We start from the raw sequence: 12,560 nt of genomic DNA, 5'->3' as shown, positions 1-12,560 counted from the left end.
TTCTGGACAATGACTGGGTCAGAACATCTCCAAAACACCAGGCAGAGTGCTCCAAGGAAAGGTCAAGGCTCCAGGGCTCATTGATATTAATGGAGGCTCCACCTCACACCTTGCAGCACTTACAGCACCGCTGCTAACGGTAGTCTTGGTGCCAGATGCCACAGGACACCTTCGGAGATCCGTGCCTTGACAGGTCAGAGCTGGACCTATACAATATTAGACGGGTAATGGCTGCGATTCGTACACTATACATAGGGACAGAGCTTCAGGCTATTGATGACAGGGTTGTGGGTTCGATACCTGGGCTCGGCAAGCTGCCACCGTTGGGCCTTCAGCAAGGCCATTCACCCTGATAATAGAGCTCCATCCAGTACCTTTGAGATGGGTTGGAGTGTCAGAACTAACCATCCTACATCATTGGCCTCACTGATGCTCACACACTCATGGGGCTGAATGCAATTAAATCCTCCTCACAGCAATGTTCCAACATTTAGTATACAGCCTTCCCGGAAGAGAGGAGGCTGTTACTGCAGCAACAGAGTCCAAACTCTTTATTAACACCCTTGATTTCAGAAGAGATGCTGAAGGAGCAGGTGTCCACATACTTTTGGACAGATTGTGTGTAGGAACAATAAACTGAGGCACAGGAGTGGGAGTACATTCAAAGACTTGATTTTATTAATGCATACCTTTTCAATTCATCATACACACGAGAGAGGATTAATTTGGTAAGGATTCGGACGGCTCCTCTAGTATCTACACCAGCTGAGGTTAGGGTGGACCACTGATGTCAGTCATAACAGCCAAAAAACACACACACACACACACACACACACACACACACACACAGGATATTTTAACGACATTGTTCTTGCTCACGCACGTGCGCGCACACACACTTATACCGACACACACACACATACACACACACACACACCAATCTTAAATCTCCATAAAACCAAAAGGCATTTATTTAACTGAAAATAATAATAATAAAAAAAGAGGAATGTGTCGCCTAGAATGAGAGAATTTGGCATGCTAGCCCCACAATGGCACATTTTCAGCTAGGAAACTGCAAAATATGGAAACCGATGGACGGAAAAGTTCAGAAATGCTCAGATTTTCAAAAAACAAACAAACAAACAAACAAACAAAAATTCTGCAGTGATCTAAATAAGCAAGAATACTGTAAAGAGCTTCAAAACACCACATCCTGTTAGCAAAGAGCGCCACTAATCATAAACAACAGACATCAACATACTTTAAATAGACATATTTCAATAATCACTCTTCCATTTTTTTATTTTATGCTGTGCTGTAAAAAGTTTTCACGTACAGTAGTCACACAAACACAGGAAGAAAAGAACAGAGAGCCGTGTTCGCTAGGCAAGGTCTTCAAATGTCATTTACACTCAGCCTTTAAGAGACACGCTGTTGATCCTGTCCTCAGACTGGACTCTCAGAAGCTATTCACAATAGTTATTTACACAGGCTTTTGACACATTCACAAATCCAAAGAGAAAAGGAGAAGAAAACCCACGTTACGGTTAGCGGTTAGCAATGCCCACAGTCCCACAATGCCCAACGTTAGCTAGGAGAACATCTCAGTAGTAGAATTTAATCGTGTTCGGGGGGAGCAGTGCTATAGAAGACCTTCTTATAACCATCGTTACCAATAATTAAGGCAAAGTTCAGACATAACCAGGGATTAATTTGGCGTGATTATTTATTGTGCCTTTATTATTATGTACATCCCGCAGGCTCAGCTAGGCTAGTCTAGCATTTCACCCGCTTGCATTTTTAAATGCTTAAATCTCTCCAGAACAGCCAATAGTAACTCTGGTGATTACTGTGGGGTGGAGTAGAGGATACACCACCCTCTCAGAGTGTGTGTGGGGGGGTCATAACCAAAAGAACACTGCTTTCCTCCTCAAAACACGGTGCACTTCTTTCCTCTCTTCTTGACGGGCGGAGGGCAGAGCACGGCGCGGATCGCCTCGTCAAACACGGTCTTCAGCCCCCGCTGGGTCAGAGCGGAGCACTCCAGATACTTCACAGCACCTGCAGGAGCGTCACCAAGACAACAAGACAATGATGATCAATGCACAGTAAAAGGGCCCAGATCAGAGTCTTGCGGGTGATGATCGGTGTAAACGTTAAAGAGTCAGAAACACACACTGTGAACTCCTTAACCTTCTCCTTAACTTAAACAGCCCGGGGTGAAGGTATTGTTTTTGGGATTTGTCATTTTCATCATTCCTCAAATTCAGTCTACAACTTAGTCTGCTCACGCTGAAGGAGCTTTCTAGGAAGCTATTTAAGCTTTTCTAAGAACTGGGAATACTGGTTCATGAATTCCTCTGAATTCCAAGACAGCACTGGCTACTGGGGGTTATTTAATGTAAAAGATAAATAATGAGCAGCACTTTGTTAATTATCATAAACAAGAATATTTTATATATATATATATATATATATATATATATATATTAATTTAATTATTATATATAATTATATATAAATATAATTTATGTATACATTAATTTTAATTTGTGTTCTTGAAAAATCATATATAAGAATATAAATTTTTCAAAAACAAATTAAATTGAATACCATTATAGACAGAAATATATACACATTTCCACATAATACATTTATTATAAAACTATTATAAAACAAATATTGTCTATGTAAAAATATTGTCTTATGCAAAGGTTAGGGCACTCTGCTTGTTGATGTGAGTGTAAATAAGACACACTGTATTACATATTTACTGTTTAGGTATTGAATTTTACAGATTTAGCAAAATAACCCTATTAAATGTGGCATGTAAAAAGTAATGTCACACTAAATACATGATGTTTCATTGTTTTTCAATCTGTTAAGCTCAGTGTGTTAAATGTCATATTTAGGTTTCCTGTAGAGAATCTGTTCACCTATACTCAGAACATCACCAACACTCACCTTTTAAACAGGGATGCACAAAGTTTTGCATAAGACATAAAACCCCACATATTTTCAGTGCATAAAAGAGAACCAAAAAGTGTCTTACTTCTGTTTCCAACCTTAAATATCCAGGAGATGGCGCTGAGGTCTTTTAGCAAAGCTTGCAGTCTGATCAGTTTACTGCTGCACTAATTTAGCATTGCTAAACGAATACAAATGAGTCACTGCGGTCTGTTCTAGAGTTAATTCACACTAGATTCTGACTAAATATTCACTATAATACTGAAAACAACACCAAAAAACAAAAGAAATACTAAAAAAACTAAACCTCTCCTTTTTCAGAAACATGACAGCAAAACTCAAAGTTTCAAACTCTAAAACTGAACTAATCATTTTTATACATTTTAAAACAATAAAATCTACAGTTTTCTTTCCCGTTAGGTGAAATCATGTTTAGCGTCTTTATTTTTAACACTGGAGCTGTGAGGCTAATGTACACCAATTAGCACGGTGCTAATTACATGCTGGACGTGTTCAGTAATCTCGAAGAGACTTCACTGTGTGGTTTCTGACACTGTATGACACCGTTATCTAGAACATGGACTGGAGCACAGCGCAGAGCTGGACACAGCAGTAGCATCATGATGCCTGAAGGTAATGTGAACATGCATCACGTCCAGTTAAGTATCGCTTTAGGGAACATCTCCTGTTGGAGCGGACTAGGTGAGGTGTTCTGGTATCAGCTCTTACCGATCTCTCTGGCCATGGCCAGACCCTGAGGGTAGGTGATCGGAGCCAGTTTTTTGTCCCTCAGACGCTCAATCGTGTCCTTATCGTCTCGCAGGTCCAGTTTGGTGCCCACCAGGATGATGGGGGTGTTTGGACAGTGGTGACGAACCTCAGGGTACCACTATACACACACATATAGGGAAACACACACATCATATATAAATGCCTACTAACCAATAATGTACACAAAAAATGAAAAATAAAAAACCCACAATTCACACCATGTCCAAAAGTTTGTGGACATAGTGTTTTAAATCAAGAGGGTTAACGGGATCATATCCCACATTTCCTTGTATTTTATATGTACCTATATATATATATGTGTGTGTGTGTGTGTGTGTGTGTGTGTGTGTGTTAATGGGTTGGTGGATCCTTTAATTGTGAGGTAATCCCCATTAGTCTTCTACTCCTCTGAGGCGTTTTCTACTAGACTGCTGTGAGGAGAACTGGATTGCATTCACCCCTGACAGTAAGAGCATCTGTAAGCTCAAGTGTTGGATCATTAGTTCTGACACTCCAAGTCATTCTAAAGATACTGGATAGAGCTCCACCACTCCAGAGATCCCCACTGCTCAATGCTGTGGGGCTTTATACCCCTCTAGCCTACGCTCAGCATTGGGCATAGTGACTTGTCGCATGGGTCATGTGCTCACAGCTGCTCTAGAGTGCCCTGTTCTATTGGTCAGTGCTTTTCTATGGAGATTGTTAAAGCTATTAAGGCTGTCTGGATACTTTGGACACAGTGTAGTTTGGGCCAACAATGTAAAATCTTTTGTTTGCTTGGTTTTTAAGGTAATCTCAGAAATACAGCACAACAGCTGAAGCCCTCAGACATATTCCTAAAATAGAGTTACACAATGTAAACACACCAACCTTCGCTCTGACGTTCTCAAATGAGGCAGGGCTCACCAACGAGAAGCAAATCAAAAACACGTCCTGTAAATCACACATAGTTACATTACAAAAACATCCAAAACAGAACCTGACCATTAACCAAACAGAACAACTGAATTCTTCAGTACTGCATAACATCCTCACACATTTTAATGCAGAAATAAAACATAAAAAATAAACATTCAAAGCAGGGTTTAGTGGGTTTGGTGTAAAACGCTCGGTTCTAGATAAGCTCCCTCAGTCAGAGCTGGAGTTCTACAGTGGAGGTTCTAGATAAGCTCCCCCAGTCAGAGCTGGAGTTCTACAGTGGCGGTTCTAGATAAGCTCCCTCAGTCAGAGCTGGAGTTCTACAGTGGAGGTTCTAGATAAGCTCCCCCAGTCGGAGCTGGAGTTCTACAGTGGCGGTTCTAGATAAGCTCCCCCAGTCAGAGCTGGAGTTCTACAGTGGCGGTTCTAGATAAGCTCCCCCAGTCAGAGCTGGAGTTCTACAGTGGAGGTGAAGGGAACCAGACGTCTGAAGCTCTAATAAAAGCTCCTCACAGAAAGTTCTTCACCTAATGGTGATGAAGACGCTGCCTGATGCCTGAGACACGGTTCTACCAGAGTTCTGAGAAGAGTTCGGCTCTAGAACCTGCTTTTAGAACCAGATCATTAAAATGGTGGAGGGATACATGCTGCAGGGTGTAGTGCGGCTACAGAAAGTAGTCCCTAAAGAGAACTGGATTAGGTGAGATTCTCTATTCACTATTTTACCTTCATCATCATCATCATCATCACTTCATATAAAACTCGTGTAGCTGCACTGGTGGGTTTGGATAGGAGATAAATTATGGGCTGTATTATGGCTGTTATGGAATAGTGGTTTCTCTACAGTGAAGCCCACTCTTAATGTGATCATCTCAACCATCATATTTTTTGGAAGATGGGCAGTGTTTGCTGCGCAGCATCGTCCCAGTTCCCCTCCAGCAGGGAGATAATGAGAAAAGCAGGCAAAAAAACAGGAAGCTCGGGGGAACCCTGCTGCAGCTACAGGAAGAGAGAGGACGGACTGTGGGGGTAGTGGAACTGGAGCGTGGTAGCGTACCGTCTGAGGGTAGGAGAGCGGCCGGAGTCGGTCGTAATCTTCTTGACCTGCTGTATCCCACAGACCCAGATTAACAGGTTTACCGTCCACCATCACATTAGCAGAGTAATTATCAAACCTGAATAAACACAAGAGATGAACTCAGAACACCACAGAGCCGGGACACCCCTACATCACCATCACAAACAGCACAATTCAATGATTGATTAAATGATTAAACAGTTGCTGATGAGATCATTATTATTGTCTTTATAACAACTTCCAGAAAATTCATTAAATAAATATCTAAACAATTTCTTTTAAAAGGTTTCAGAGTTTTTAGGATAATTTAAGTTCAGTACACACTTCAAACTTTCCAGATACTTATTTTTTATTTAGTTCACTAATAAAACACTTTTTTTTGTTTATTGTTTAACTTCATTGTAAAGTTGATTTAAGCTTCTGCAAAAAGAAAGCCAAGTCAATCAAATCAATCATTATTATAATCATTATTAATAGTAGTAATAAGAAAAGTATTAGTATTATATATGGGCAGTACCAGGTGAAGATACTCACTGAATACAGTAAACTGTTAATTGGAGCTTAGTGTCTTGGTTCTGCTCTGCTCTTTTCTACACAGTGGCACAGAACACAGCCTTTCCCAGAAGCACATATACAGCAGCGGAGTCCAAACTCTTAAGAGAAGCTCTGTAACCTTTTCCAGCCTGAAGAGAATCAACAGCTCTTCTTCTGAGGTCCTCGGAAATCTCCTTTCTTCGTGCCGCGACACACTTCCAGACTTTTTTTGATAGATCCCTGTTCTTTAAATAAATCAGGGCGTCCACTCTCGATCTCACCTGATTGTTGTTCTATTGATTGGAAACACCTGACTCTAATTTCACCTTCACCTGATCTGCTAATCCTAGAGGTTCATACACTTTTACTGCTCACAGATCTGTGATATCGGATCGTTTTCCTAATAAATAAATAATAATAATTTTTTTTTGTCTGATTTGTTCGATTTGGTTATCTATCTTGGCTTTTGGTTATTGGTTATCTTGGCTTATCTACCATTAGGACTTGATGATTTGACTTGAAGTTTTAGGTCAAATTTATGCAGACATTTATAAAAAGTTAGGTTCATTCTGGAGCATTTCTACTGGTCCAGTCATCATGAAATTTTGACAGATTATAAAGAACAACCAGGTTCCCTTTTATGCAGAATTTGTTTTTAAAAATGCAAACATGGAGATCTAGGATTTAGCCTGATGTCAAAAATATGTACAGAATCCTGTATAGATTCTATATGAACTGATAACCTGTATAAATATAAACGTTTAGAAAACCTGTGTTATTACAGGTCCCTCCTTCCTGCTGCTGTTAGACTGTGCAGCCAACACTGCTCCCAATAGGTCGTACAGTGAGGCCAAAAAGTATTTAGTCAGCCACTGATTGTGCAAGTTCTCCTACTTAGAAAGATGAGAGAGGTCTGTAATCTTCATCATAGCTACACTTCAACTATGAGAGACACAACGAGAAAAAAAATCCAAGAAATCACACTGTTGGATTTTAAAAGAATTTAAAGATTTGTAAATAATGGTGGAAAAATTATCATGAGAATGGTGACCAAAAATCACAGAACTACACGGAGGGACCTGATGAATGACCTGCAGAGAGCTGGGACTAAAGTAACAAAGGCTACCATCAGTAACACACCATGCCGAGAGGGACTCAAATCCTGCAGTGCCAGGCGTGTCCCCCTGCTTAAGCCAGTACACGTCCAGGCCCGTCTGAAGTTCGCCAGAGAGCATATGGATGATCCAGAAGAGGACTGGGAGAATATAATGTGGTCAGATGAAATCAAAAACTTGGTAAAAACTCAACTCGTCGTGTTTGGAGGAAGAAGAATGCTGAGCTGCATCCCAAGAACACCAAACCTACTGTGAAGCATGAGGGTGGAAGCATCAGGCTTTGGGGCTGTTTTTCTGCAAAGGGGACAGGACAACTGATCCGTGTTAAGGGAAGAATGAACGGGATCATGTATCGTGAGATACCAAAACCTCCTTCCATCAGTAAGAGCACTGAAGATGGAATGTGGCTGGATCTTGCAGCATGACAATGATGCCAAACACACCGCTCGGGCAACGAAGGCGTGGCTCTGTAAAAAGCATTTCAAGGCCCTGGGGTGGCCTAGCCAGTCTCCAGACATCAACCCCATAGAACATTTGTAGAGGGAGCTGAAAGTCCATGTTTCCCAGCGACAGCCCCAAAACATCACTGCTCTAGAGGAGATCTGCATGGAGGAATGGGCCAAAATATCAGCTACAGTGTGAGCAGACCTGGTGAAGACTTACAGGAAACGTTTGACCTCTGTCATTGCCAACAAAGGATATATAACAAAATATTAAGTTGAACTTTTGTTATTGACCAATTAACCACCATAATTAACAAACCAATTCTTTAAAAATCCTACAGTGTGATTTCCTGGATTTTTTTCTCATTTTGTCTCTTATAGTTGAAGTGTAGCTATGATGAAGATTACAGACCTCTCTAATCTGTCTAAGTAGGAGAACTTGCACAATCAGTGGCTGACTGAATACTTTTTGGCCTCACTGTATACATTTATATTTATGTGCAATTAAATATAAATATTCTGTAAATTATTATTATTATATAATAAATTATTATTTAGTCTTGAGAGTTTTTGTACCTCTTTCTATGACTATGTGCTTTGTTACCCCTTTGCTGCTGTAACAGAATTTCTCTGTTTTGGACTATTAAATGGATTCTCTGGTGTAAATTAGATTACGAACTGAATAAATCACAGGATTTATAGACACCTATTAAATATTTAGATAAGACAAGACCCCCATATTCACCGTAGTGTTGGACACAAATGGAAACACACACACTCACACACACACGTAATCAAAGACACACACAGTGACAGTGAGCACACCTGCCCAGAGTGGTGGGCAGCCTTGCTTAAAGGCCCAACAGTGGCAGCTTGCGGAGCCCGATACAGCTGGTATCAGGACTGGGTATTGACCGGTACGTGTATCAGATACTCACACTGTAGGGATGTACTCTCCAGGGAAGGCGTTGGTGGTGTAGCTGATGAGCAGACATGTCTTACCCACGGCACTGAAACCCACAGAGAGAGAAGAACAGCAGGACAGGTCATTTCAGATCTACATGGAAGCTTCCTTTACTTCTTAGCTACATTAGCCTCATAGCTCCAGTGCTGACCGGTGGGCTATAAGCTTTCTTAGCTTGTTGGCTACATAATTCTTGTAACTCCTGTGCTGACTGGTGGGGTTCAAGCTTCCAGTACATGTTAGCTACATTAGCCTTTTAGCACCACTTTAAAACTAAAGAAGCAGACATGACTTGGCTGATCAGAAGTATTTGGTGTAAATGATGGAAATATTTACTTACATTTACTTTTTTTGCCAAATTACAGTTTTAATCTACTAGATTTAAGAGTAGCTGTGAGCCCAAATCCTGTTTATGCCTCAGTTTGGAGTGAAGCAACACATTCACTATCTCTCTCTCTCTCTCTCTCTCTCACACACTATCTCTCTCGCTCTCTCTCTCACACACTATCTCTCTCGCTCTGTCGCTCTGTCTCCAGCTCAAACAGTAAACACACCGGATCCTGTAAAGAGGCCGGAAGCAGGACTGAAGGAGAGGGACGCATGAGCGACAGTAATACAGTGTGTGGAGGAGAGGAGGAAGAGTGAGAGAGAGTGATAAAGGGTGGAGTGAGGCAGAGAGGGCTAAGGCAGTGTGGCTAAATAGGGCAGCCTTTGTGTCCTGCCAAAGCCTTTCAGTCTGACTCTCCAGACTCAGGCACTGAGCTGTGAAAAGGGGCTAATGGTGGCCAAAGACACACACACACATACACACACACACACACACACACACACACAGTAAGGGTGTGACCACATCTCAACTGCTGATGTGGCCGTTTACACCAGTAACACTTTTAACATCTGTGTAAACGACTCGGCAGTGCGAGTGTCTACCTGTAAAACCCTATATAACCCAAATAAACAACGTCACTAAACCAACTCAGCATCATTCAACACCCATCCAGACTGGGTGTAAGAGGCTCCATCAGCCCTGCTGCCCTGCACCCAATCAATACAGTCAATGGTGTGGCACACATTCCACCAACCGAACGCCATTATTTACCCATAAAGCTCCATAAAAAGCTCCACTCAGTCATCAGTCAGTCCAGTTTAATTAGGTTCCAGCAGAACCTGCTTTTGGTCATCTTCTCGGTCCGTCTCCCTTAGCAACATCGTCTACAAATTTCCCCAGCATTACCTCCTCAGTGTAGCACAGTCAACCCCACCTATGTCGGCTTACACTTGCTCTACTGGTCGAAACGCACCTTCGGCCCGAGGTCTCTCATACACAACATTAAAGGGCCGATATTCCATTTTTTTAACGTATGTACGGTTAATTTTTACCCAACCCATCTTTACCTCTTACCTTAAACTGTACCTTTAAGACTATATGAGATCTGTTCTGACTGTCAAAAGCAGCCCAGGCCTGAAACACTCCTCATAACTTCATGATGAACCCGGGGCTGGGGGCGGAGCTAAACTGCTGTAGGCTGAAAGGCTTTTTAGTGACATCACAAAAACAGTGAATTCTAAATAAGCCATTTTCGCCACTCAAACTACACATTCAACAGCATTTACATACTCTAACAGACTCATCTCCCAACAGTGAGGAACATCTGTTCTGTGGGGTCCATGAAAACCCCCCAAAGGGCTCCAAACCCCAAAGCAACTGTGCTGAAAGAGGCTCTGTTGTGAGCCCTGATATAGCAGTAGTCTGTCTCTCCCTCTGTGTGTGTGTGTGTGTGTGTTGCTCTACTAACACTCTGGGCTAAAAAACGAGAAAAGGTGTGTAAAACCATGACGTCATTCATCTAGCATCCTCCCGGCTGCAAAGCTGCACTTCAATGCAGGTCGTTTCACAAATGCAAAAGCACCATAATCAACATCAATCCAGCACTAGATGGTAAAGTGAGGTTGTGCAAAAAAATTTAAATAAATAAAATTAATATTAATAATAATAATACACAAATAAACGCATAACCCACACGTTTCACCCAAACTAGCTCGTGCGAGCATGCCAAAGCATCACACTTCAAAATTAACGAGCAATGCCCCAATGCAATCAACCCGTTTTCCCTTTAAAATCAGCATTTGGTGTAAGGGTTTTGGGCAATCTGGATTAAATCAATCAATTATCCACTCCGAACCATCCATCCATGCAGCCGGACCAAACCCCACCAGCCCCAGCCCCTCTTGCAACAATTGGATTCTCACATTGCCATTTCATCCCTATTCAGCCCTTTAAAACGCTTAACACGACGTACCCATCGCCGACGACGACACATTTGATGGCTTGCATTTGCACAGCTGCTGTGGGAGCGGGCGGACAGCGAATCTGCAGGAATATGAGAGGCTATTATCTTCCCTCCTCGCTCTTCCAGTGTGGGCTGCTAGCTTGCAACTGCTGCAGCAACCTTATTTTTTTTACCACCCGTATTCACACAGACCCCGCCCCCCACGAGCTAGCATTGGCTGAGTGAAGCCTCCAAGAACGGCGAATGTCTTGGCAGTCTGCAGTCTTAGCCAATCGCTGCGCAGGCAGCGGGATTTCAACAGCCAATCCCTGGCGTTGATGGGCGGGAGACGTTGGAATACGGGTGGGAAGAGAAATGAAGCAACAACACCGCGGCAGAGGCAGACAGCGACATTTAACGAGCGATCTACGGAAAAGCACGAACACTTTTAAAGGCACAACGATTAGAAAATATATCATCTCTGTTTATTTACACGAATAAAAAATGTTAGATATTTGTAATCGTCATGCAAATGTGCATTAAATAATAAAAAATATGAGTTTAATACTCGACTTCCACACAATGCCACCAAATTATTAAAGGGCCAATATCCAATATCCTAAACCAAAATCCAGTTCTGATATTTGTGTAAATTTACGTTCTCATAAATAGTTTTTACTTACAAACAAGCTATTTTTATGTCTGGCTGTCAAGTAGGGATGTGCAATATGGTAAAAAATAATATACCAATATTTAAATACATTTTTATGATACACAATATTTATCACAATACATGTTATTGAATAAATACATCAGTTTAGTCCGGTTTTAGTCTAAAAACTGCATTTCAGATCCTCTCTGTACTGAATACAGTGATTTATACTCAACATCTAATGAACCCAGTGTAATCACACTGCTGGTACAGAAATGTGCAGCTGATCAGTGTTTATTGTGCATTATTAACATTATCCTCGATATGCTCAGAAAAGCTTACTGTTATCACAATAACACAATTGATCACGGTAAGCTAAATTACTGTGAGATTGCCCAGCGCTACTGTTAAGTGTAGTGGAGGTTGAAACACTCCTTATAACTTCAGTGTGAGTGGGAGGGGTTAAACTGCACCTGTAATATGTAAATAAGCATTTTTTGTGACATCACAAACATAATGGATTTAAAATGAGCCATTTTTGTCAGCTTATTTTGCAAAGACAGGCTGAGAAGTGAACATTGTTTACTTAGTTTTGCATGATATGGGTTTTTTAAGGGATAAGGGTCTTAAATGGTGGTCTGTATAAATAACCCACCAAAGACCACTAACCTACCATTATAATAAACCTGTAAACACTCAGTCCTGAGTAGATTCTGTCTCCGTGTCTAAACAACATTCATTCATCAACCTGATGTCGCGGCACCCCAGCCAACTGTTTGGGGGTGGCATGTGAGAACGCACCCCTCCGACACTCCAGCAGCAGGTGAAGGCTTACTGAACAACACGTG

The 12,560-nt window shown here is 41.6% G+C and overlaps 1 protein-coding gene across 1 annotated transcript; it reads right to left on the bottom strand.

Moving 5' to 3' along the window:
- Nucleotides 1-656: 656 nt before the first annotated feature.
- rac3a (Rac family small GTPase 3a) lies at nt 657-11,235 on the bottom strand. The gene is made up of 6 exons (XM_072693828.1): nt 11,091-11,235; nt 8,765-8,836; nt 5,714-5,831; nt 4,609-4,671; nt 3,697-3,856; nt 657-2,061 (listed from the first exon to the last, which is right to left on the bottom strand). Exons 1-6 carry the CDS (start codon nt 11,123-11,125, stop codon nt 1,931-1,933), a joined length of 579 nt encoding a protein of 192 aa, XP_072549929.1. The 5' UTR covers nt 11,126-11,235; the 3' UTR covers nt 657-1,930.
- Between the last annotated feature and the right edge of the window lie 1,325 nt (nt 11,236-12,560).

This window comes from Salminus brasiliensis, chromosome 12 (genome assembly GCF_030463535.1).
Source record: "Salminus brasiliensis chromosome 12, fSalBra1.hap2, whole genome shotgun sequence".
NCBI classification, from domain to species: domain Eukaryota; kingdom Metazoa; phylum Chordata; class Actinopteri; order Characiformes; family Bryconidae; genus Salminus; species Salminus brasiliensis.
This window is presented reverse-complemented; position numbering and strand designations above follow the sequence as displayed.

Bases quoted from the DNA above. Each gene is read 5' to 3' on its own strand.
- rac3a (XM_072693828.1), bottom strand. From the start codon at position 11,125: ATGCAAGCCATCAAATGTGTCGTCGTCGGCGATGG. The intron at 8,837-11,090 runs GTACGTCGTGTT...TGTGGGTTTCAG, and splicing joins TGTGTCGTCGTCGGCGATGG to TGCCGTGGGTAAGACATGTC. The intron at 2,062-3,696 runs GTAAGAGCTGAT...ACGCTCCTGCAG, and splicing joins GGCCATGGCCAGAGAGATCG to GTGCTGTGAAGTATCTGGAG.